The 26,837-nt window shown below is 40.1% G+C and overlaps 1 protein-coding gene across 1 annotated transcript in view; it reads left to right on the forward strand.

Moving 5' to 3' along the window:
* The first annotated feature begins 4,727 nt into the window (after nucleotides 1-4,727).
* TAFA1 (TAFA chemokine like family member 1) overlaps nucleotides 4,728-26,837 on the forward strand; it is a 346,657-nt gene continuing 324,547 nt past the window's right edge. The window contains exons 1-2 of the mRNA XM_084633453.1: nucleotides 4,728-5,138; nucleotides 7,282-7,402. Of these exons, the coding sequence (XP_084489579.1) occupies nucleotides 7,285-7,402 (118 nt within the window). The 5' untranslated portion in view covers nucleotides 4,728-5,138; nucleotides 7,282-7,284. The remainder of the gene's footprint in view (nucleotides 5,139-7,281; nucleotides 7,403-26,837) is intronic.

A 26,837-nucleotide genomic window follows, 5' to 3' on the forward strand; every position in this document is an offset into this window, starting at 1 on the left:
GACCCTATGAAAGACAGCTGGAAAATGGCTGCCTGCACCCATCTCCGCCTTGGAATTCTCCTCTCGCAGCCGGGGAAAAGGGACATGGAGGGGGAAGACAGAAGCACATAAAAGAGGAGCCTGTGGAGTGACCCCTTCCAGTGGAGTTTCTGGGCTATGTGATTTGATTTGCTGGCTGGATCTGGTTTAGTTGGAACCTTCTTCCCTTCCTCTGTGAGGTGCTGCCCCTCCCCAGGATGCAGCTACCATTTCAGAGGCTGACTGACCTGACTGTGCAACCTGTAGGCCTTTTTAGCCCTCTATATTTGTTGCGGCTGCTCCCCCTCCCCACCCCATCCCCAAGGCTGTGGCATAGACCATAATAATCTAGGAGGAAACATGTCCTGACATGCCTGCTGTGTTTAAAACAGTCTTAAGCCATCCCTGGGGGACAGCAGAGCCACCTACCCTTGACTGTCACAGAGGTGTTTATCCCACCCCTCAGTAGGGATTAGATCCCTTCTGCCCCCCTCTCTGGCTGGAGCTGCCATTTCACCTGCTCGGTGACATGACCCCCAACCCTGTGCACCTCTCAGATCCCTCCTCTTGGATTCCTTTTGCGAGGCAGCTCACTTTTCTGTAAGTCTTGTGCTGATGGCATTGCAGCAGCCATTCAACATTCACACAGATAATATTTTTCTCTCTTTTATTATCGCTCCTAAATTTGCAGCCCTGAATTTGACACAAGGGCTCACGGTTGCAGGCCAGTCTTTCTCCCTCCCACCAGAAGCTGCTGACATCTAAACTGGATAGGCAATGTGCTCAGAGCCAGTTGTCAGTAGCTGGGAAAGATGACACTATATCTGGCTGGAACAAGACAAGCGGAGCCTTCCCACGCCTTGTCGGTCCATTGAAAGTTGGAATTGGCAGAAAAGACATCAAAGCAGGTGTGAGAATGCCACGGCAGGATTTGCCAAGGACTCCTCTGTTCATGTCTGCGATGCCAGGAGCCAGGGCAGGGGAGAGATGAAAAGGGCAGGCTATTTAATATTCCCTCCCCTCATGAAAGCAACACATCCCCTGTTTCTGAAGAGCTTATTCTGTGCCATCGCGGCAGCTGTTAGAGGTTGTGGTGGCATTAGCCTCTTTGCGCTGCGAGTTAGCAGCCCTTGGCAGGGTGACAGTTACACTGTATCTTACATAAATGTGTACCTTGTACTGATCTGCCCACGCCTACCCTGCTAAGGTGTGTGGCCTGATTATTTACCCCCCAACCCCTTCCTGCCTCCAGAGGATCTCCTTTCTGGGAATTCCCTCCTGAACCCCTTCTCCTGGCAGTTCAAACACTCTTCCAGGCACCCCTGCAGCTCCCCTTCTCCCAGTATCGCTTCTCCCATGTCTCCCCTTTGGCTCCCCCAAACACCGCCTGCCCTGTATTGCTCACACACTGTGGCAGGGAAGAGCTTGTGCTAAACAGGTTCCTTACGTCCGCCGATGGGCACCCAAACTAAAGCTATAGCTGGCAGGAGAGCCCTGCATTAGGGGTGACCTTTTGAACTTTCCAGCTACACCCAGCACCCTTAAATAACAACAGCAGCTCCTCCACACAGTCCCGCAGAGGACTTTACCCCCCCCACGCTCTCTAAACACCTCCTTCCCCACCAGCTTTCCCCAGAGACGCTCCACCCTTCCTGACCTCCCCATGCCCCTGTCTTCTTGTAGCTCCCACATACCTCCCTCTTTTCCACTGCATGCAATGTCTTCATGCACATGCTCCTGGGTCCCCAAACCCCGCCCAGGAGCTGAGTAAATGGGTGAGGACAGTTATAGGAGTGAGAGACCCCTGTCACTGAGCCACTGCCAGCTTTATTAAAACCCTAAGGAAAGTCCTGGGAAATAACATCGTTAAACTGGAAATCAGGATGAACAGCTGCACAGTATTACATACCTTTACTGAAAACATCTAAAAGACACCACAGACCTTTAAAAGCGTGAATATTCAGAGTTAGCTTCTCACTGAAAAACAAACAAACGTAATGGTTCTGTGTCCGTTGCAGTGAATATTGCCACTATATTGCCAAACAAGAGGACTCCTATTTATTTTTTAAAAAAAGTTTGTCTAAAAATAATAAATGAGTCCTTGGGAAAATTCAGGGCCAAATTTAGTGGGAGTGTAAATGACGGGCCCAGGTGTACCATGGATGTAAGTGGTAAAACTCGTGAAACTTGCACTGACCCAGCATTCTGTAGGTGAACCATGTAGCTTAATTTTTAAGCAGAAGTGGGTCACTACAGGATTGTAGCAGGAAAAACAACTACCAGGAAGGTATAAGAGATGGAAGAAAAGGGCTGATTTCTTATATGTTCCTGGCAGCTATTTTCCTGCCACACATCTTTATAAGCAGCCTTGACAACTCATCATGAGCCTCATGATATTTGGTATTCTTAAAGCCCCAGTTTCTGGAGTCATGTTGTGATGTGAGATTCTCGGCTTTCTTTTCTTAGAAAATATGTTTTTAGCCCTAATGGCAGCAGAGCACTGGTAACTGGAAAACATAGGCAAACATAATAACCCATTAAACTTTTTTTAAGCCTATCTGATGATTTGTGATGGCCTGCCTCATGGTTTTTGAACAGCTGAGTCATCTAATGCTGTGCAAGTAACACTTATTTTGTACACTGCTCAATGCCAAACTGGTGCACACTACCCTACCCTTACCCCTTACACCAGTGTTTCCATCGCTATTGAATTTGACCCAACACACTGCGAAACAACAAAGGAAATTTAATATTAAACCAACTTGCTAATGACATTAAGGGCTGGAGAAATTCCAGCTCAGAGTTAATATTTACTCACCCTATTATGCCTAGAGCATGTTTAGGGTCTCAAAGCAATAACATGGGTCTTGGCCCTACTAATGCAAAGGGGTCATAGACCTAATCAATCTGGCCACCTGGGGATTCCCTCAGTGTGTCAGTCCACTCACAGTCTCTGCCATGGGGTGCAAGCAGCTACAGGAAAAGAATATGCCTGCAACAGCTCTGCATTTCTATTATTTCTGGCTGCCAGACGGCCCTCTGGGCTGTAGGCAGTTGAGTGTAAATTAGAGCAGTCCTAAGGAGGCTAAGCCAGTCCCCATAGAGTCCTGGAGTTGTGGAACCACAACGCTGTCATAATAGCAAGTTTGTCCTCTCCCATTCTGGGTTTTGTACTAAGCATAGCTCAGCTGTATGTTCTGCAATAGTGACCCACATTGTGGTGAATTCAGGATAGCACTGAAAATATCAACTCTTGAATTCCCTTCTTTGTCAGTTCAAGTCACGCCCCTGTTGCATTATTATATCGGGGCTGTAACAAAGAGTAGTTATGACACATTGTGTCACAGATCAATGTAATGGCTCTGTCAGTCTGTCTGGCCAGTCTCTTAATATGTATTACACAATAAAATATAATGGCTCCAAAGGAGGCATTAAAATCAGTCAAGTAATCACAAAGCACCTTCTTAATAAGACTCTCCAGGAAAGCGGTGCACTCTGAGTGTTTGGAAAGGAAGTGTTTTGATAGTACAGGTAATTATTATTATTGTTTTGTGTATGCATTTGGCAAGCAATGAAAGTAGGATCTTTTTATGCCAGAAATTATTAAAACACATCGTGTTACAAAGAAGGTGTTCTTACATATTATTGTATGTATTGTCTTACTTAGGCACTGTGCACTTAAAGTGAAGGTTTCAGCTTTAACTTCCAATATACTTGGTTTTTTTGTAGGCTTAAGTCAGAGCCTTAATGTTATCAAAGTAGTATTTAGTGGTGTAGTGAGTATATAAAATGCTGTTTAAAAAATAATTACATATAGCTCAAGACGGGAAAAAACAGTACATTCCTGTAAACAGCCACTTAAGATGTGGGCAATAAATAAATGACTGTAATAAATAATTTGTCATGTCAAAGCTTAAGCATTTGGTAGGATGTTGAAGGAGGGTACTCTTTGTCCATTGCATCCTGAGATACCTTCAAAAATGATTGGGGGTTAGAAGAGATTATTTTACTTAGTATTGGGACAAGCTTTTGGAAAGCTTATCCAAGTGTATAGGACTCTTCACCTTTCTGCCCTCCCTTTGTATTTCCCCCCACCCCCAAAAAGACATTATCACAAATATATGTTGCTTTCTAACTTGTGAAATTAAATAGACTCCCTTAAATCTGTGGACTGACTTTACGGATTGTTTCTAGCAAATCTATGGAAGAATGAGCCCTGAGAGTAAAGGCTCAGTAAATGCAATTAAAGGGTCTCTAATTTTCCATTGGCTACTGCAAGTAAAGTGTTTTGTCTTTCCACATCCACTGGTAGTCCTCTTGTGTCACACTTTTCTGCCCTTTCTTTTCTTTTCAATATGCCCTCCTTGTGGTGAAAAGGAGTTCTTCTTTATATATATATATATATATATATATATATATATATATATATAAAGAAGAACTCCTTTTCACCACAAGGAGGGCATATATATGTATATGCATATATATATATATATATATATATATATATATAATGTAAAAAATATCAGATGTGCTGGCATTTAAATGTTACTCCAGTTGTTAATAGATCGTGGACTGGTATAGCAATTCATTGTAGCTTGTAATAGAGGTAATGTCACTTTAAGACATGTGATACTTTACAGAGCAGGGATGTATTGAAATAGACTACCGGTACTTACAGCATTGTATAGCAATCCTGCTTTGTACATACAGCTGCTTTACTCTGCATTGAATGCACTGTAGTGAGGCTGCTCTGTCATTAAACATAAACTGATCCTCATCTTTAAGTACACTGGAAGCTGCAAATTATCTCAAGATCACTTCAAAGGTCTCATCAAACAGAAGGTGACGTTAGGAGATGATTTAAAGGTGAAAATGACAAGGTTTCCACCCCTCAAACCTTAGCCACTTTTCTGACAACACAGTCTGAGAGCTCAGATGTCTCCTTTACTCTGGGAATAGGATTGGTGACGAAAAAGAGAATTTTTTTTTTTAATCCTGATAAAGAAGATTATTGGGAAGCTATTTAAAATTCCTTATTGTGGTACAGATGGATTTTAAAAAGTGTTAGATCTTTCCAATGAACACTAATAGAGTACTCTGCTCTTGGCTGGATTACTCAGGTAAGGAGCTTCTTTAGGATTTAAGATTCAGAAAGCAGATCTTGAACTCATCTGACAATAACTGGAGGAATACTCACTATTGTGTGTGTGTGTATATATATATATTAGCAAGAGGCTCTCTTTGCATAAAAACAGTGTGTTCGACAGCAGTTGTAGTGAGCTGACTAACAAGTACATGAAGAAATGAAATGCTAGTAAGGAAGGAATGTTGGGGCTTTGAATAAAGTTAATTAAAATAATGTAGTTTGAGGAAGGATGGAAAAGATGTAGCAGACTAAGAGTGAAAACATGGGGTGGGGGTGGGGGGTTTCAAAGTCATCTGTTCAGTGTGGTTAAGAATATGATACCTGGACACATTTTAAAAAAAGAAATAGGAGCTATTGGGTGATTGTAGAAGTTTGGCTTTGCTTCATGGTTTGGCTAGGATGTTAAAGTTCAGGTTAAATAAGAGCACTTTATGCCTGAAATATCAATGCATGTTAGAGTCACCTTTCCCTTTTATGTCATTGTATGAAAGCATGGGAGCACCAGAAATGACTAAAAAAAGCATTAATTTCTGAAGACATGGGAGGTCTATTGTGAGCTATCTGTTTGGAGGGGGTAGAATCCATGTTACACTATTACTCAGTCCAAAAACAAAGGAGGAAAAGTATACAAAAGTAAACAGTAGGAAGGAAAACTAATTATATGCTGAATAGTGCATCAGATACACAGAACAGGGAAACAAATAGCCTTGTGTTGAGGAAAATAATGTTTTGCTATTTTGCAGTTAATTATACTTGTCAGTTTATTTGCGGGATTTTCTTCCATTAATCTTTAAAACAATCCTCAAAGACCATGCTTATTTATTAAAATAACAAAAATAATCTGTGCATATATTTTATTGACACATAAACATCGCTATGATTTTTAATAGTGTGTATTTCCCCAATAAAGAAATTGTGCTGATAGGTCATTTTTTGGATTTTACATTGGTCGGCTCGATCTTTCCTAAATGCATAGAATGTTCAGGGTTAAGAAAAGATTTTTAGCTTTAAAGTCTTCCATCCTCAGTGAACATGATGTTCTGCTGATTGGATTATTAGATAGAAAGTGGCATCATGTCATTGGCTGAATAAGGAGAATGTCTGAAGTTTGATTAATTTGGCAATATGAAATGCAGCAGAAGGTGTTATTAAAGGAACTGGATGATATGTAGCATAGCTGAGCCTTGCAAATCCTACAATCCTTGCAGGTATTGAGAAGGAGCTATTAAAGTCACAAAGTCTGAGAAAATTTAACCAATTAGTATAATAATAAATGGATGGAAATATCTACCCACATATAATATTTCAAGTAGTCAAGTGTGCCAGCATTGGGAGACAGAGAAAGAAGTACACCATTCCTTTTCAGCAAGAGTTTGTCTTTAAATTTTGACACACTCTACCTTATGAAAAGATCAAACCTCCTATTTGTTACATATAAAATTCAGTCTGCCCTTACTATTGTTCTTTATGAGCATAGGCCAAACAAAAGGAAGCTGATTTTTATCTGGGGATTAGAACACAATTCTGAGAAACAATTACTTTGTTTAGCAGACAGCATTCATTGCAATTAAAAATTAATGTGCACAGAAGTCAAAAACAATAATCTGTTACCTACTGGGTAGGTATTTGCCTTGCAGCCTTGGGGCTGGAGGATGCTTAAAATGCATCTCAGATATCTGATAATGTTGTATGACTATCTGTAATATATTTAAAATAGTTTTGATACTGTCTGAGGAGCTCATTTTTGGGGGGATAGTATTGTAATTCCCTCCCCCCCCCAACTGGTAAATCAAATTGCAGCACAGAGTGGGAATATTTCCCTAGCTTCTATTTATGTTGTTTTTCTTCAAGTACTTGGATCATTATAGTTTCATTTGTGCCACTGAATTATAAAAGTTACCAAGTCTCCCATGCTGACATCTCTTTACCTCAACTTTTCTTGTTTTTGACATGACCTTTGTCATATAACCATTGCAGCCTGCAAGGGGAGGGGGAGAAGAGGGAGGGAAGAAAGAAACAAAGATACTGTAAAGGTAAAAATACTGTTGTAATCACTGCTAAATACTGTGTGTGCTCTCAGGCTATATGTACTAACGCCTGTCTAATATTTCATTTAGAGAATGGCGATGGTCTCTACAATGTCTTGGGTCCTGTATTTGTGGATAAGTGCATGTGCAATGCTGCTCTGTCAGGGGTCTCTTCATCACACTTTCCAGCAGCATCACCTGCACAGACCAGGTAGGACCAATCAGCTACAGGATGTTGTAAGATGACAGGCACTCTATCCGTGCACTTGTCTGCCTTGATAAATGGTTGAATAAACATAAACATCCCAGTTTGTTATTGAACATTTATGAGTTGTTTGTCTATGTATCTCAGAGAATCTTTCTGATCAGCCTAATGTATGGCTGTTTGGTATTGGAATATGCCTCCTGTTAGCATCCTTTTCTAACAGCTTCTCAACTCAGGAGGCTGATCACTGAAAGCCTATTTTAGATAAGAATTTAATTTCTCTGTTCTCTTTATTTTTTTTCCTGTGTAATAACAGAGTAAGTTTTGTTCCCCAGAAGAAATCCTGGTGGCAGAGCTTTGTGTAACTTTATTTGCTGTACCTATGTCAATCTGGGCACAAATTGTACGCTTACAATGATATGAGTGAAACTCTGATAATAGTTGAGCCTTTTCACTCTTCCTGAGGTCAGTGGGATGGGATGGGTCTATATGAGAGCAGAATTTGGCCTAGAAGTTTTAATCTTACTGATGGCAAGCCATGAGTTTGCAAAGGTGCAACTCTGAGTAGAATTCAGGCCTGGGTTTCAGTGGGGTTAGATGAGTGTTGCTGAGAGCAGGTTTTAGTTTCTTTGTGTGTGGAATGGAGACTGTGTATAAATATTTTCATTACTTTGACATTCTTCAAACAGAAATTGTTGGTGTTAATTTTCAGCTGTAATTACTTTGTGAATCATGTATCATATGAAAAATGTTGAAGAAATGGCATATTAAAGCTCATTATTACCAATAAGTTAGAAATGAGAGAGCCTTGTGTTGTAATTTCACATACTCTGAACCCAAGGAAAGGAGTGAAAGTTCTTCCCAAGAGAATTAGAGATGAAACAGAGAATATTAGCTGGTAATTACACATTATTTAATTTGTAGAAGCAGGTAGATCAAAGCAGAATTAGAATAAGGCTAACATTTTCAAAAGTGATAGGGCTTAGCCTCCTAAATCACTTAGGCACATTTGAAAAAAATTGCCCTTAATCTTTAGTGGGTCTAATGTGCTGAAAAGTTTTTTTTCCAATTGTTTTCGCTGCCCAAAAGTGATAGGGTGTTTTGGGGGTATCTTCGTGTCTTCTCTCTCAATAACATAATATAAAATAAATATAATCATAGCCTGGAGAGGAATGGTTCTAAAAATTTGACTCCCAGGCTTTATCTAATGAACAACTATTATGTGTTTTGTATTGGCTTTAGTACCGGCATTTTGAAGTTAGAGAATACATCCCGTTTTGGATGTTCTTTTTTGGAATACACAGAGAAATGCCCATTAAAAGAAATGCCCCGAAATCACGATTGGTGATCTGAGACTGTCCCCTGGCTAAACAAACAAACAAACAAACTACTTGCATAAATAGGTAAAAGGAAAATGTAATCTCATTTTGTAAAGTCTGTTGAAACAAGCGACATTATGAGAAAAAATGAGAGCCTGGCAGATCCAGAGCTTTGCCACATTTGCCTAAGCTTGAAAAATCACTTCTTTTATGAAGCAAGAACAGTCAGACACTGAATGCATACCAAGTATTGGGGAAATGTGGAAAATGACAAATCTTTCACTCAGAGCTGTGATACAGATATAGTGAAGGTTTTACAGCTGCCTCATCACCTGCTTAGGAACCTCAGAGAGTTTCCTCTTGCGAGCCTTTCTCAGGCAGCTACTCCGCACCCTGCATGAGTAAGATTGATGGTGTTCTGATCCCAGGCAGCCAATTTCAGTCTCTCAAGAAATAATCCAGTACATTGACAGATGAGTGGAATTTGACATGGTGTTCACCTCTGATTCAGATTGCTTTGCACCTGGAAAGTACCAGCTAGGGAGGGTCCTTTAGAGGAAACAGAGATTTTAGACAATTTCTATTGTCAGAACATGAAATCAGCACAATGTTTTTATAAGGCCATGAATTTGCAATCTGCTTACTGAATGCAATAGGTTTGTACATAAAAGGGATGGAAATATGTTAACTAGGAAACTGACTGATTTAATGTATTCAACTATAGTCTCTAAGCAGTTCCTATTTATAATATTAGGAATGTGTTTGTTAGTCACTGTATAAGTAAGATTAAAATATTCAGCCAAATAAGGATTAATACAAATGATGCAGATGAACCAATGCACAATTTCAGTAATTTAATATTTGTGTATATGAAATTTTGAGTCATGGCAAAAATAGCTATCGTCAATAGCAGGTTCAGCATACTTTTTCTCATTTTGTGGGATTACATGGATATTAGTTTGATACTTAATTTAAGAGACATTCCGAACAATTAAAAACTCAATGGTAGGACTACTTTAGTATAGACTAGGGTAATTAAAAGAGACAGATTCCTTTCTGCCTTGTGCCTCTTGTACTTGATAAATACAAGAGTATCCATTAAATACAAGTACATGCAGTGTTAAAAAAACAAATTCTGATTTAGTGGATTGAACCTAATAAACTTGAATGTAACTGAATGGATATATGTATTGAGAGAATCTATTTCTAATATGAAGATTAATTCAGTAATGAAACACTATGGATTTCTGGCATGAGACACTGAAAGGTGACTTTATCAAGTATAGTAGTCCTTTTTTTCTAAAACTTTCTTAAACATTGTAAGTTTTTGCCAGAAGCTGGGAATGGGCAACAGGGGATGGATCACTTGATGATTACCTGTTCTGTTCATTCCCTCTGGGGCACCTGGCATTAGCCACTGTCAGAAGACAGGAATCTGGGATAGATGGACCTTTGGTCTGACCCAGTGTGGTTGTTCTTATGTTCTAATGTTTTCAGATAAACTTTTGGACATTATACATGCGAACACACAAGTTTAAATTTTCATTTCACTGCAGGCTATATTTCTATAATTCATCATTTTGGTAACCTATAGATGACGTGACAGAAGATACAAAATTGCAAATAAATCGCAAACCATTTTATGTGACAGAATTTTTAAGTGACTGTAGCTTCATTTTCTGTGAAATAGTAGCTGAAGGGCACATACAGGATATATTCAATATTACTATGGGTATAAAATTGAATGTAAGATATTGCACACGTACATGGACTGTTGTCTCCCTTGTCACATTAACCCAAAGGTTTGAATGCATATAATTATGTCTTAGTAAGGCATGTATTGGTGAATGTTCTTTTAAAATGAAATAGGTTGAGTGTGTGCATGGAGTTTTTTCCTTCTTCTTGACTAATACTCAAAGGACAGTCTTCATTTGGTGTAAACTTGCATAGCTCCAATGCCATACAATTCTCTTTAGGTAATATTGTCTTCTGCAGATCCTTATATAAATATATTTCATTTTCAAGAAAATTATATTATACAAAGTATGCATGAAAACATGCATAGGATATAACTTTAGGAAGAAGCAATCAATGTTCTCTGAGTACTTAGTTTGGTTTGGAGTTAATAAAACACAATGAGAACAATTCCACATTGGCCATTTTAAACTCCAGCATACATACAATTGTATGGCTGTTGAATTGGCCTTGGGATTAGACTGGACAGGTTGTGATTTAAAGAGGTAGCTGAGTGCCAGTGATTGTCCATTGATCATCTGATTGACAATATTGACTCATTTCAGAGTAGCAGCCGTGTTAGTCCGTATTCACAAAAAGAACAGGAGTACTTGTGGCACCTTAGAGACTAACCAATTTATTTGAGCATAAGCTTTCGTGAGCTACAGCTCTCTTCACAAAAGCTTATGCTCAAATAAATTGGTTAGCCTCTAAGGTGCAACAAGTACTTCTTTTCTTTTTGCGAATATTGACTCAGTTCTCCAGAAGTAGGAAGTCGACATTAAGGTTTGGCAAGACACTAAAGTGTCAACAAAGCATTTCTGAGTCTTAAGGATGCAAATAAATTTGATATTCGCATCAGTGTCACAAATATACAAAATGATCTCTCATTGTTTTATTATGTACAAGAGATTATATTTCAATTCAGGAAAGAACCTTAAGGCCAAACCCAGGGTTGTGAGTTCAATCCTTGAGGGGGCCATTTAGGGATCTGGGGCAAAAATTGGGGATTGGTCCTGCTTTGAGCAGGGGGTTGGACTAGATGATCTCCTGAGGTCCCTTCCAACCCTGATATTCTATGAATATTCTATGAATTAGCATTAAATCTAAATGGAAAATACCATGGTTAGACCTTGAAGTTAAAAAAAAAATAAACACAAAAATTGCAAGTTACCATCACCTGGACATGACACGTTTTAGCCCATGTAGAATAATTTGTTAAACATTCAGGATGCCAAGTTGGTCCTACGTGAATTTTGTAAAGTATAAAGATGCGGGCTAGAAACATAGAGATACTGTAACGTGGTTAACGTTTGCAAAGATGTTAATTAAAAAAAAAAGGCCTATTCAGAGAGGGAAAGATGGTTGTATCCGCCTGAGCTGGTTTGGCTTGTATCAGTGAAATTGTGGTTGCGTTTCTCAAGGCAGTATGCCAAGAAAATGCTGAGTAGTTTCTTCCACTTTTTTTTCTCTCTTGGCAGTGTTTCATGTGTTACTTTGTACTGTAACAGAAATGCATCAAACGACACAGTTATATAAATGTTAAAACCAGGACTTTAGGTCATACGTACACCAACTAAATACTAAGCTATCCATAGTTTTATTTATTGTGGCAGCAGCAGATCTTACACGAATCAAAAATCATCTTGAGAAGAGTTTGCCCATAAATACTAAGAGAAAAAAAATCACTACGCCAAAGCAATCTTATAGAAACTCAGACCAAACAAGAACCGAGGAGTTCTCTGAGCTTGTTTCATAAAAGAAAGGCAGCGTCTTACAATGACTTGATCTATGGCTGTGAGCAAGGGACTTTAGTTTTAATCTTGACTCTGCCACTTACTTGGGAAGCCTTAGGGAAGCCACTTAGGTCCAAATCTTCAAAAATTGTACTCATTTGGGGAGGCTCCAATGCTGATATCCAGTTTATGACATCTTGTAAAAATGTTGCACTTAGCTTCTCTGTGTCTGTTTCCTCAATAAAAATATGAATATAATATTTCCTTGCCTATCTTGCAGGATGATTGAGAATCAGTGATCTAATCCAATGGGATTTTTGCTGTTGATGTTGATAGGAGCAGGTTTGAAGATGTATATGGAAAATTATTAGTAATTGTATTCAAGCCAATCAGAATCCATACTGGTACTGTACTAGAGAACGAGAGAAAAGAAAAAAAAACATGTACCCTGGCATTCACAGTACAATATGCTCACCACCATCTAACTTCTTAACGCACATCAAGGGTAAAGGTCAAGTGACCACAAAAGTAATTGCCAATATCACTTGATAATTTATCTTAACACAGAACTAAAAAAGACATAGGATCAGATTTTGATCTTGTTTACATTGTAAATATGGAGTAAATGCCCTGAAACCAATGAACTTACTCCAGGTTAACACAGATATAAACAAGATCAGAATCTGGTCCAGAACTTGATATACTATAATCAATGAACTGGCTATAGGTACAATATACCTTTTAATATCTTCCTAAGTCTGTGTCTGCAGATATGTAAACTGTCAGCTGCTGAGTTAAGAGTGATAATACAGAGCAATGTAATGTTGTTACACCTCCTTGCATGCAAAACAGCATTGATGTTGTGTGTGTAGGAGCCGTGCTATAAATAGCACAAACAATTTTGGACTGGGGAATGTGAATAGCTAGGGTGTATCAGGCAGGACTATATACTGAGTTGTGCTCTTGTGATTTGCTTGTCTGGGGCAGTGGATGTCCTAAGAAGATGTAATGACAGATTGCTTACAAAAATCCAAGGAATTAAACCTCCAAAAGATGACATGGGCCAGGCCTAAAAAGGCCCTAATTGAAGACAGAACAACATGCTCTGTGGTACTGAGAAATCTCCCTATTTATGTCTTTTGTGATATGGTAAATAACTACCAGCTTTTTGGAGTTACATTCTGTGTACTGGAGTTGTAAAGTTAATGAGACAAGTTTGGACACGGGAAAGCTGTTCTCAGATCTGGTAACGTCCTTCTTAACTTTAAGAAGCAGGTTGCTGTTAGGAACTTCGACTAGAATATTGTTGTCCTGATGCATTAAGTACTATGCTTTGGACCTTCCCCATATTTCTGCAGCTAAGTGTGGCCCTGGCCCTTCCATTTACAGCAGTGCAGAGGATGTAAAAAGCCCTTGTACCCTCCTTGTGTGACCTGCAAAAGGATTGTGCAGAACTGCAATCCTTGCACCTGGGAATGCAGCGGCTGCTCCATCCCTACTCCACCCCGCAACCCGCCAGAGGTGCAGAGGGTGTTGTCATCTTCTACTAGTGTCTTTTAATTTTGCTAAGGCAAGAATGAGAAATGATTTGCTCACTGGAGAATCTCCAGAAACTTTATTCTTTAACCCCGTTTTGCTATCAGTGTTAATTAACATTTCTAATGGCTCATCCATGCTACTTTGAGAAGATACCATCATGGGTTCTGAAATTAGATCATGGTCTGTCTTTTGTGCAATATTTCAACACATGGCTATGGACCTAGTTTGGTAGGGGAACACTGTAGATGTCTTATTTGTTATTTGAATTATTGCAGAGCCTAGAAGTTCCAGTCCAGGACCAAGACCCCCCTGTGCTTGCCATATGCCTTTACCTCAGGGCAACACACCAGGTGATTTATTCTTTACTGGTGTTCAGCTTTACATCCTGCCTCCGCCTAGCAGATTTGCAATGTATTATTTATTATTTTATATTGTGGCAGTGCCCAGAGTCCAACCATCTTGGAGCCTCATTGTACTAGATTATCATATAGTAGCTGGCACTCCTTGCCCCAAAATGCTTATAATCCAAAAGACAAGACATAAGAGGTGGATGAAACAAACAAGCAGGCTGGGATGGAGTTTGGGAAAGATGGGGTAACAATAATAATTGGATGTGTGCAATCCTGAGGTCCCTTCCAACGCTGATATTCTTTGATTCTATGAATTCTTAGCTAATCAAGAGCAGTAATCACAACTCACCATCTGCCTAACCATTGTCAGATTGCATACATGATCCACTGGTTATAGAATATCAAGTCACGGGCCAGATTCTCATCTTGTCTGTGTTAACCTGCAGTAAGTTGATGGGTAATTATATCTTCCCCACACACTTTTTTGTATAGTGTACTGTCAACCATCTTTATGATCCATATCTCACATGCAGTAATTGATATTTGTTTGTATTCCCAAACCTAAGCCATTCTTTTTAGGTGACAAATCTGATGAACTGTCCCAGACTGAGGTGTCATTAGAGGAGGTTTGGGAACAAATTGATAAACTAAATAATAATAAGTCACCAGGACCAGCTGGTATTCACCCAATAGTTCTGAAGGAATGCAAATGTGAAATTGGAGAACTACTAACTGTAGTCTGTAACCTATCATTTAAGTCAGCTTTTGTACCAAATGACTGGAGGATAGCTAATGTGATGCCAATTTTTAAAAAGGGCTCCAGAGGTGATCCTGGTAATTATAGGCCAGTAAGGCTGACTTCAGTACGAAGCAAACTGGTTGAAACTATAGTAAAGAACAAAACTGTCAGACACACAGATGAACATAATTTTTTGGGGAAGAGTCAACATGGCTTTTGTAAAGGGAAATCATGCCTCACCAATCTGCTAGAATTCTTTGAGGGGGTCAACAAGCATGTGGGCAAGGGGGATCCAGTGAATATAGTGTACTTAGATTTTCAGAAAGCCTTTGACAAGATCCCTCACCAAAGGCTCTTAAGCAAAGTAAGCAGTCATGGGATAAGAGGGAAGGTTCTCTCATGGATCAGTAACTGGTTAAAAGATAGAAAACAAAGGGTAGGAATAAATGGTCAGTTTTCAGAATGGAGAGAGGTAAATAGTGGGGTCTCTCAGGGGTCTGTACTGGGTCCAGAGCTGTTCAACATATTCATAAATGATCTGGAAAAAGGGGTAAACAGAGAGGTGGCAAAATTTGCAGATGGTACAAAACTACTCAGGATAGTTAAGTCCCAGGCAGACTGTGGAGAACTACAGAAGGATCTCTCAAAACTGCAACAAAATGGCAGATGAAATTCAATATTGATAAATGCAAACTAATGCACGTTGGAAAACATAATCCCAACTCTCCATATAAAATGATGGGGTCTAAATTAGCTGTTACCACTCAAGAAAGAGATCTTGGAGTCATTGTGGATAGTTCTCTGAAAACATCCCCTCAATGTGCAGTGACAGTCAAAAAAGTGAACAAAATGTTGGGACTCATTAAGAAAGAGATAGATAAGACAGAAAATATCATATTGCCTCTATATAAATCCATGGTATGCCTGCATCTTGAATACTGTGTGCAGATGTGGTTGCCCCATCTCAAAAGAGATATATTGGAAAAGGTTCAGAAAACAGTAGCAAAAATTATTAGGGGTTTGGAATGGTTGCCATATGAGGAGAGATTAATAAGACCTGGGACTTATCAGCTTGATGACTAAGGGGAGATATGATAGAGGTCTATAAAATCATGACTAGTGTGGAGAAAGTAAATAAGGAAGTGTTATTTACTCCTTCTCATAACACAAGGACTAAGGGTCATCAAATGAAATTAATAGGCAATAGGTTTAAAACAAACAAAGGGAAGTATTTTTTCACACAATGGACAGTCAAACTGTGGAACTCCTTGCCAAAGGATGTTGTTAAGGCCAAGACTGTAACAGGGTTCAAAAAAGAATTTAGAGACGTTTGTGGAGGATAGGTCCACCAATGGCTATGAGCCAAGATGGACAGGGATGGTGTCCCTAGCTTCTGTTTGCCAAAAGCTGGGAATGGGCAACAGGGGATGGATCACTTGATGATTACCTGTTCTGTTCATTCCCTTTGGGGCACCGGGCATTGGACACTGTCAGAAGACACGATACTGGGCTAGATGGACCTTTGGTCTGACCCAGTATGGCCGTTCTTATGTTCTTATGTATAGTGTACCGTCTACCATCTTTATGATCCATAGCTCACATGCAGTAATTGGTATTTGTATTTTCCATACACATTATTTTGTACCATCTACCATCTTTATGGTCCGTAGCTCACATGCAGTAATTGTTTAGGATGGTGTAAGTGCCTATAAAGTTTCTGTAATTGCATTTTATGGCTTTCATCAATTGAAGGAGATGGGGTCTGCCCTTCAAGAGTTCCAGCATCAATGGGACTATTGCAACACTATACCTTTTAATGGGTATGTCTACGCTAGACTTTTTTAAACCTTGAATTAATTGGCTGTCAATAAACTCAAAGTAATTAACACAGTTGTAAATGCTAGTCAGGACACTCCCTGATCAATTAATTCCAAGTAAAAATATCTAATGGAGACCAGTTCAGCTAGAGCTCTGATGCTTTACCACCTTATGTAGTAGAGCAAGAATTTTACAAAGGCTGCCCTGCAAATCACTGGTTTAAACAGATACTGCAGATGTAGAGCTTTCTGGCTGAAGAAGCTGAGGAGAATGCTTTGGCCAGAATGCTTGATCCATCTCCATCTCATGTGGCCTCATGTACAGTGGACAAAGGGGATGGGCTATTGCCACAGAAAAACTAATACTTGGTAGGGAGTCAAAGGGCCTACAGAATTTCTCCATCTACGTACAGCTAGGCATTAGCAAGGGTCATGCCAGTGACTCAGCATTGCAGCTCCTCATCCTGCCTCAGGTATCTGCCTAGCATCTCTGTGCTGCAGGTGTGTGGAGCCAGCCACCAGTCATGCTGCTGAATGTGGTGGTTTACTTGTGATCCAGTAAGGTGAATTAAATGGAGGGGGAGTATGTGTGCTGCAGTCTGATGGGCTGCCAAGAACAGAGGGCCCAGCATGTGCCAGGAGGCACTGAGCAGCTGGCTGTGAGAGATACTGTTTCAAAGGAACTATTGGAAGCATTTCTGTATCTCCTAAGATCAGCCCTTCCATACACACTGTGTGAAAGAACTCCTGGGTGATAACAGGAGTATCTTGATACTAGCTGTTACACATTCCTTTTGGATGCACGGGAGTTGCACATAAACCCCGGTGCCTTGACCACACTTTGTCCGCACCTCCTGATGTGCCCACTTTCACTCTCCCCAGCGCTCAGTTGAGCGTGGACACAGTGGCTTGCTCTCTGTCATTGGGCACTCTGCATCTTTCTCTATATGTCACAGAAGCCATTCTTTGGAGACGCTGAACAAAAAGCAAATACCCAGCACTTGTGCTTTGCCTCACATCAGCACTCGGCAGCATGAGGGATTGAATCTCTGCTGGATATCTTCTCTTCCCACACCCATGTGTCAAAACTCAGTCTCTGCTTGAGAGCAGCCTGGGGGAGAGGATGGGGGTTGCGATGTGAGTCACAAGGGGACCTTTCAATGCTCAGTAATGCTTGTATCTTGCTGCCACAATATTACAAGACTGTGGGGATTCATACTGTGATGGCTAAGCCCCAAGAAAAATTAGACACAAATATAAACCCCAAAGGCAATATACATTATTTCTACATTGATTGGTTTCTGCGGATAACATCAGAAACCTGCCTTTAATTATTGCCCTATTTAAGTTCAACACTGATTTGTATTTGAAAAGGTAATATCAAGTGCATTTCCTCTTAAGACGCAAGTGATCTCACCCTTTTGTTTTAGTCTTGCTCTCCTGTAATCTTTTACATTTCGTTTTGCATGTTTTCCTTTTCTCTCTGTTGTGAAATCAAACCTTTACAATGGGCATGATTTATTTTCCATGTGGGATTCAGCTTTTCCACTATTCTCCAGTGTTCTAAACAGAACTGTTCTTCTGAGCAAAACTTATTTTAGCACTGGGCAGGCACTGGGGACTCCTTTCCACTGGGCTTTCGGCAGCTACCAGTGGGGCTGCAGCACAGCTCCAGTCCAGACGTATTAGTCTCAGTCGAGGATGCACAGTGGGGAATTAGGGTGTAAGTTAAAATGAATGAAGTTCCAAAGTACCGCATATAAATTTGTGACTCATATTATTAGGCCCTGTTAATAAGATGATTTTCTGGCATCTATCTCTGTGCATCTTGCAGAAGGTTCCAAATGGGTAGCATCCTCATTTCCTTTGTTAGTTTAAGAACCCAGTCCTGCTCCTGTCAAAAGGACAGGAAAACTCTTCATTTCAGCTGGTGCAGGATGCGGGCCGAGGTTTCTGGCTTGTCATAATCAATAGCAATTGTATGTTCATATCTTACAGCTGTTCAGCTGCAATTCTTCCTTTACTTCAGTGGAAGAAAGAGACACACTTTGCATTAGAATAACCTGGAGAGCAGCCTGGTGGCAGAAATGGAAGGGCCCAGTCCTGCAAACCCTTGCTCATATGCTTCGTCCCATTCAGGGCAATGGAATGACTCATGTGAAGAAGGACTACTTGTGCAAGTCAGGACTTACAGGAACAGATCTTAAAATGTTTATCCTTGGAAACATCCAGAGTGCCTGCAATTCCCATTGAAGTCCATAGTTGTTATGGGTGCTCAGGTCAAATCTTAAAGCCCAAACCCGCAAGGTATTGAGCAGCTCCCACAAGGCACTATGATACTGAGATCAGAGAATGGGGCAGCACATGGCTTGCACAGCATGGCTCACTGCATATGTCCAAAGAGACCACAAGGCATGGAGGATCTATGGACTGGAAAGGCTAGGATTCCCTCTACTACAGTGGCCCCACTGAGATGACTCGTATTTGGAGTGTGTACTGTATGGGTGGATTTGGGCCATGAAGAATGTTTGTGAATGTAAGGCTGCCTTTAAAAATGGAAGGCACAGCCAGTAACTCCCATTAAGAATTGTGGTTGCTGAGCTGTTTTGAAAACCTGTCTCAAAGATTTTTCTTTCACTGCTTTCAACTACTTTTTAAGGTGTGTAGGGGTGTGTGTGTGCACATAACAGACTGCACTTAACCACTGGCTGAATAGTGTACTCTATTGTTAGAAAACACAGTGATTGAAAATCCTTATATCTCTGCATATTAACATTGCTATTAAAACATGGGTAAAAATATAAATATAAAATTGTTCTTCTTAACCTCTGAGGATAGGACAAGAAGCAATGGGCTTAAATTGCAGCAAGGGCTGTTTAGGTTGGACATTTGTAAAAGCTTCCTAACGGTCAGAGTGGTTAAGCACTGGAATAAATTGCCTAGGGAGCTTGTAGAGTCTCCATCATTGGGGATTTTTAAGAGCAGGTTGGACAAACACCTGTCAGATGTGGTCTAGATAATACTTAGTCCTGCCTTGAGTGCAGGGGACTGGACTAGATGACCTCTTGAGGTCCCTTCCAGTTCTATGACTCTCTGATTCAATAAGCTTATCCAGCACTTCTTGAGAACCCAAAGTTCCCATTGGTATGGAGTCATGTCATTCATATGAAGACATAGCCTTTGTTTTCTTGTAATATTACACGTTGGATATTATTTCTCAGATATTTTTTCTATCAGCCAATGAACTAAACACCATGGGCAAAAATCTCTGCTGCTGTAACCCTGTTTAAATCAATGAAGTTATGTGAATAGCAACTTTGGCTTTAAATATTTTAAAATGTTGTAACAAATGCATTGATCAGAAAGAAGGAAATTTGGTCTTACTATTTCATGAAGTCTAAATAATACTGTCAGCCTGAAAGCTATATAGATCAGATTGAGAGAGGGCAAGAACCACAGTAAAATAGCTGCATACACGTTGATAAAACTTTATTATCTTTTTTAGTGTCCTCATTAATACGCTTCAAAAATGTAGTTAAGTATTTCTGGCAAGCAAAGCTTCAGTGTAATTTTACAGTATTGTAAAGGATTTATTAATTATAATCTTTTCTTGCAGAGTCTATTTATATTTGATCATGACATTAATTGGTTGCCAAAACAAACAAGAGTTAATTGCATTTAATTAAGTTGGAAGCAACTAAGGATAGTTTATTTAGCAAAGAAAGTTCCACTGATGTATTTGTTTATTTTTAAAAGAATATGATTAAACTAAGAAAATCTGTATCTATTTTTGTAGATTACATATTTTGTGGAATGCACTGGTAGAAAAACCAGATGGGGGAATGGCATTCTTTGGTAAATGGGATACAGGGTGATAAAAATATAACAAGTATTATTACAATATATTTTTACCTGTACCTCTTAAATCTAATAGTCTGATTCTGTATTTTTTAAAATCTTAAGAGTTGCTTCACTGTTTCTTACTTCAGTGCCATTACTTTATATTTACAGGTGCAACTGAGATCAGTTCTATGAACAAGTGAGGTTCCCCACCATATATTTGACAGAAGCAAAAAATCACAAAGGAGAAAGGTGGGGTAAAACAGCCTGGCTTCAATGGAGCTAGGCTGATTTATACCAGTTAAGGATTTGAGTGAGGGTGTATTGGGTAAGTAAGTTATAGTGAAAAGCACCATGAATGTGACTAAACAGCTATTTTTCATCATGCACACACATACACAAATCAACCAGCTTTTCTATTCAGAAGCTTTTCAACACTAACAGTTGATTCTAGAATCAGAATGGAGTGAAGAATTCTATAAAAGATCTTAGCACCTTATGGGAAAATTGATTTAATAAGATATAACTGGATGTGTTTATTTAAAAAAGAGGAAAGCTCATAGCTTGCTATGTTTTTCTCAGTTTTTCTTTGTGCCCTTTTAAGTAAATACTTCTACCAGTGTCAGGATTTCTATGTTATCCCAGGCAAAAATGTAAAGCCAGTGATGAAGGCATTATCCTTTCAAAGGATAAATCCTATCCGGTAGCATGTAGCCAGATAAGCCAGCCAGTGCATTCTTCCCAAGAGAAATCCAGGCAGCATAGAGAAGGTTGGCCTGTCAGGATGTCCCTGTGTACTTGTTTTAGTTCAGCTCTGGAGTAACTTTCTCATGGCATGTAACTGTGTCTTTTGTATGGTGTGAAATATGTGTGAGGTGCTTTCTGACTTTTTTATGTCTTTGCTCTGTGATAAGTAGCATTACCCACATGTAGCTCTTTTTATGCTTATTTCTGTAGTGGGATACTTTAAGTTTTGGGGTCTCAGGAGGAGCCAGGGAGCATTGCTATGCATTAAGATGACAAGTAACAGGGGGATATAATATAATGGAAGAAGAAAAGGAGTACTTGTGGCACCTTAGAGACTAACCAATTTATTAGAGCATAAGCTTTCGTGAGCTACAGCTCACTTCATCAGATGCATATCGTGGAAACTGCTGCAGACTTTATATATACACAGAGAATATGAACCAATACCTCCTCCCACCCCACTGTCCTGCTGGTAATAGCTTATCTAAAGTGATCATCAGGTGGGCCATTTCCAGCACAAATCCAGGTTTTCTCACCCTCCACCCCCACACACAAATTCACTCTCCTGCTGGTGATAGCCCATCCAAAGTGACAACTCTTTACACAATGTGCATGACAATCAAGTTGGGCTATTTCCTGCACAAATCCAGGTTTTCTCACATCCCCCCCACCCCCATACACACACAAACTCACTCTCCTGCTGGTAATAGCTCATCCAGACTGACCACTCTTCAAGTTTAAATCCAAGTTAAACCAGAACATCTGGGGGGGGGTGGTAGGAAAAAACAAGAGGAAACAGGCTACCTTGCATAATGACTTAGCCACTCCAAGTCTCTATTTAAGCCTAAATTAATAGTATCCAATTTGCAAATGAATTCCAATTCAGCAGTTTCTCGCTGGAGTCTGGATTTGAAGTTTTTTTGTTTTAAGATAGCGACCTTCATGTCTGTGATTGCGTGACCAGAGAGATTGAAGTGTTCTCCGACTGGTTTATGAATGTTATAATTCTTGACATCTGATTTGTGTCCATTTATTCTTTTACGTCTCTAAGGTGCCACAAGTACTCCTTTTCTTTTTGCGAATACAGACTAACACGGCTGTTACTCTGAAACCTGTCAATATAATGGAAGGCTTTGAAAGGGTTTGTTTCTGGTTTGAATTTCGGGAAAAGGTGCAGGGCAGGGATCTGGTGGGGAATTAGCATATCCAAACCAGTTGCCACATCTGTAATGCTGTAATTACTGTAGTTGTATCATATAATATGAACTGGATTAAAATGTAGTTTGTTTTCCTAGCATGCTGGAAACTGACTTTCCATGACTGAAAAGCCGGTGCTTTCTCCCTCAGCCAGCCTGGTATTGTTTGCCTTAATGTGTATACTGTCCCCACACCAATAAATAGATGAGCCCTTTTTTCTAGCCTAGTTTTTCTTTTCATTTCTGTAATCCTTTTCTAGTTGGCGGGTGGGGAAATCAGTTATGGATCAAATGAAGCCATTTGTCATGGATTAATGCATGCAAACGTCTTGATGACAGCAGGAGACAAAGGCATGTAAGAGTCTGGGGTGCTGACTTTGGAAGAAAAAAATTGATGAAGCCAGAAAAACAGTGATAGTATACAACATTGTAATTTTAAGCTCTGAGTGTATTCAGATTCTAAGAGTAAAATAATATTTTCTTTTCTCTTCTTCATCCCCTTTCCATTTAATTAAGCCTTATCCTAATGCACAGTGACCTCTGCTGAGGGAAAAGGTGTTTTTAGCAGCATCAGGCTTCCTCATAGCTATTATATGACAAGATTCCCTCCTTATTAGAACCCAACTATATGGGGTGGGGAGAGACAGATACAATTTATAGTTAGGAAAGAGTAAATGAAGAGAAGCTAGGAACAGAGATGCTCATTCCACTCCACCAGCGCTTTACCATGCATGTCCCAGTTTGGCATTAAAGGCACTATATTTGTGGGCATCTGAATAGTTATGGACTATGCCATGCAAAGGTGACATTTGAAGGTTGCAGCCAGGATGTTCTCATCAGGCTCTTGTTCTTAAATGTTTTACCTTTCTTCTCCCCCAATGGAGGGTGGAATCAGATAATTATTTAGATGTGAGGTCATGTCTACACTTACGGATAGATCGGCACTGCTGCAATCGGTGCAGCGAGTGTCGATTTTGCGGGTCTCGTGAAGGCACACTAAATCGATGGGAGAGCACTCTCCCATCGATTTGTGTACTCCACCTCCCTGAGAAGCGTAAGGGATGTCGATGGGAGATGCTCTCCCATTGACACAGCACAGTGTAGCCACCGCGGTAAGTGGATCTAACTACGTCGACTTCAGTTACGTTATTCACACAACTGAAGTTACGTAATTTAGATCAATTTAGTGCAGTAGTGTAGACCAGCCCATATTATACTAATGGTAGTACACTGGTCAGAACTATTTGATTTCAATTCACTGGATTTTTTGCCACGTTTCCCCACAGTTACTTACATTAGTTTCGTTTCCTTATTAGCTTCTGTTTTGATTCTCTGCAGTCTTACAGTGAACTGACTTCTTTGGTCCAAAGATAGGGCTGGTGTACATAGGGTTACCACCTTTGAAATGCAAAAAAACCCAGTACACCTCCCCCGCACAAGGCAAGCCCACTGCAGCCCCAACCACGAGGCAACTCCTCAACACCCCCATATTCAACAGTGTTTGTTGTATCAGCACATTTTGCCCTCCAGTCTTTGTAAGTCTGTTTCGTTTAACCAGTTGTCATTGTATGTGCGGTTTCCGATGCAAGCTTTTTTTTCCCCCGGGGGTATAATAGGATCACTCACACCACTGTCCCGATCTTCCATTATTTAATAGGCCTTGCACATCTCCTCACTCTCTCATGACTCACACCCTCTCTCACGCATACACGCGGTGCGCTTGTGTGTTGGTGGGCTGGCAGCTGCTGTATTTTCAGCCGTTTTGATCTGTTATCGCTTAAACTGTGGAAGTGGGAACACTGCAGCATTTTTAGCTGGACACAGAAAGTTTTAATATTAGATATCCCAGTGTATTGTGATAATAATGCAAATCTTTAGATCTACGTGAAAAAAAAAAAACAACCCGGCAGATTCAATGATTTTTTCTGGCAACTGGCAAATCCATTAAAAAAACGGCCAGGCTAGTCAAGTACCCTGGTAATCCTGGATGTACAAGAATACAGCAGTGCACGGACAATCCAGGAAGTTTTTGGAGAGTGTTTGGGACAATTTCCTGGTGCAAGTGCTGGAGGAACCAACTAGGGGCAATGCTCCTCTTGACCTGCTGCTTATAAACAGGGAATAATTGGTAGGGAAAGTAGAAGTGGGTGGCAACCTGGGCAGAAGTGACCATGAGATGGTTGAGCTCAGGATCCTGACAAAAGGAAGAATGGAGAGTAGCAAAATGGACTTCAGAAAAGGAGACTTTGACTCCCTTAGGGAACTGATGGGCAGAGTCCCCTGGGAGGCTAATATGAGGGAGAAAGGAGTCCAGGACAGCTGGCTGTATTTTAAAGAATCCTTATTGAGGGTGCAGGAACAAACCATCCCGATGTGCAGAGAGAATAGAAAATATGGCAGGTAACCAGCTTGGCTTAAAGAGAAATCTTCAGTGAGCTTAAATACAAACAGGAAGCTTACAAGAAGTGGAAACTTGGACAGATGACTAGGGAGGAATATAAAAATATTGCTTGAGCATGCCGGGGTGTCATCAGGAAGGCCAAAGCACAATTGGAGTTGTAGCTAGCAAGGGATGTGAAGGGTAACAAGAAGGGTTTCTACAGTATGTTAGCAACCAGAAGAAGGTCAGGGAAAGTGTGTGACCCTTACTGCACGGGGGAGGCAACCTAGTGACAGATGATGTAGAAAAAGCTGAAGTACTCACTGCATTTAAATCTATTCCTTGTTTTGTTTGCTGTGTCAGTATATCCTGTGTGCAAACAAAATCAAATTGCTATTCTAATCTTTTTATTGTAGTATCATACTCCTAGCCCACCCCCATTACTTTGCCTATTACATCTGATTGTTGCATTTTGCCTGACACCTGGAGTGTTGGTTTTCTAGTTGTCTTTGTTACTTGTCTGCTTAGTGCCTAGCCCAATGGGTCAGGGTTCCTAGATGCTATCAGAAGAAAAGTGATATGAAAAATGATCTTGTAAATTGCTTTACAAGGCGAATGCATGTGCATTTTTAGTTTGTAAAACAGAGGAAGGATATCAGAACTGAGGGGAGCAAACAATATACCAGTTGAAGTAGTGGGTTCTCCAACTCTTGATGTCCTCCAGTCAAGACTGAATGCCACTCTGGAAGATATGCTTTAGTCAAACAAAGTTATTCGGCTCAATATAGGGGCAACTGGGTGAAATTTAATGGCCTGTGGTATACAGGTCAGACTAGATGAATTAATAGTCCCTTCTGGCCTTAATATCTATGAATTAAAATCTATAATAGGAGGCAGATACTATGCAAATGGAGTTTTAAATGGAACCATTAAGTTGCAAACTTAAACATACCAACATTATTTTCTCTGTATAATTATAATACAGAATATGTTGGCCAAGTTCATTGGTGCCTGCAGTTTTAGAGTTTCTGCACTGGTGTATGCTCTGTCTGCTTTTTTAAAAAATGTCTATGAAGCCCCAGTTGGATACTCAGAACAAGGCACATGGTGCCAGATACGTATAACCCCTCTTCCCCATGCACATTTGTCAAAAGCACAGATCAAGTGACTTTGCTCTAGCTGCGCACACAGATCTACCCAAACAGCAGTATATGATGTAAGGCGTGCTGCCTTTACAAAGGACACACCGCTCTCCCTTTTCTGAGTTTTTCTTATGCTTTGAACAAGGGACAAAGCCAAGCAGTTCCATGAAGTCAGTGCAGTGGAGCTACTGATGTGAATAGGGTTACTCACATAAGTAGAGCTTTGCAAATTCAGATCTTTTATTTGTAAGATACATGATCATAGAGCCAGAGGTTTTCAGTCCAGTCATGTTTTCTCCACCCACAGGTGCTATTTTAACAAATGTTTATTTTGCTAGTTGAAAAACATCAGATGAAAGAGGGAGGAAGCACATTCTCTCAGGACACTGCTAGACCAAAGCAGAATCTCATCAGGGACTGCTTCAAAGATCTGCTCTTCATGTCCATATAAACAAGACAAAATTATTGTGGGCCATCTGTTATTTGAAATGTTACACTACACATGATTCTCACTCGTTCATGCAATTAACAGGCTACATCCTATACCATTTGTTTTTTTTTTTCTTGGAAATATTTGGTTACATTTCAATGTAAAGGTAAAAAGAAATGATCAAAGGAATGCAAAGCTATGATTCACCATACAATAAGATTTTTAAACAAAAAATATGCCATTTTGTGATCATACCGGGACCATGGCATAACATTTATTCAGCATGCATGATTTAAAGGAATCCCAGGCCCAGCAAGTGAACTCCGGGTATCCAGGGTCAGCTTTGACCTGGGCTGTTGTTGCTGGTTTTCTGAGTCTCATGGTGAGGCTTTGCCGATCACCCATTGGCATCAAGAAACTTTGCCACAATGTAAATGAGCAAAAGGCACTGGACATTTTTCACTTTCGTCTT

The sequence above is a fragment of the Lepidochelys olivacea genome (genome assembly GCF_965140295.1).
Source record: "Lepidochelys olivacea isolate rLepOli2 genome assembly, chromosome: 7".
NCBI lineage: Eukaryota > Metazoa > Chordata > Testudines > Cheloniidae > Lepidochelys > Lepidochelys olivacea.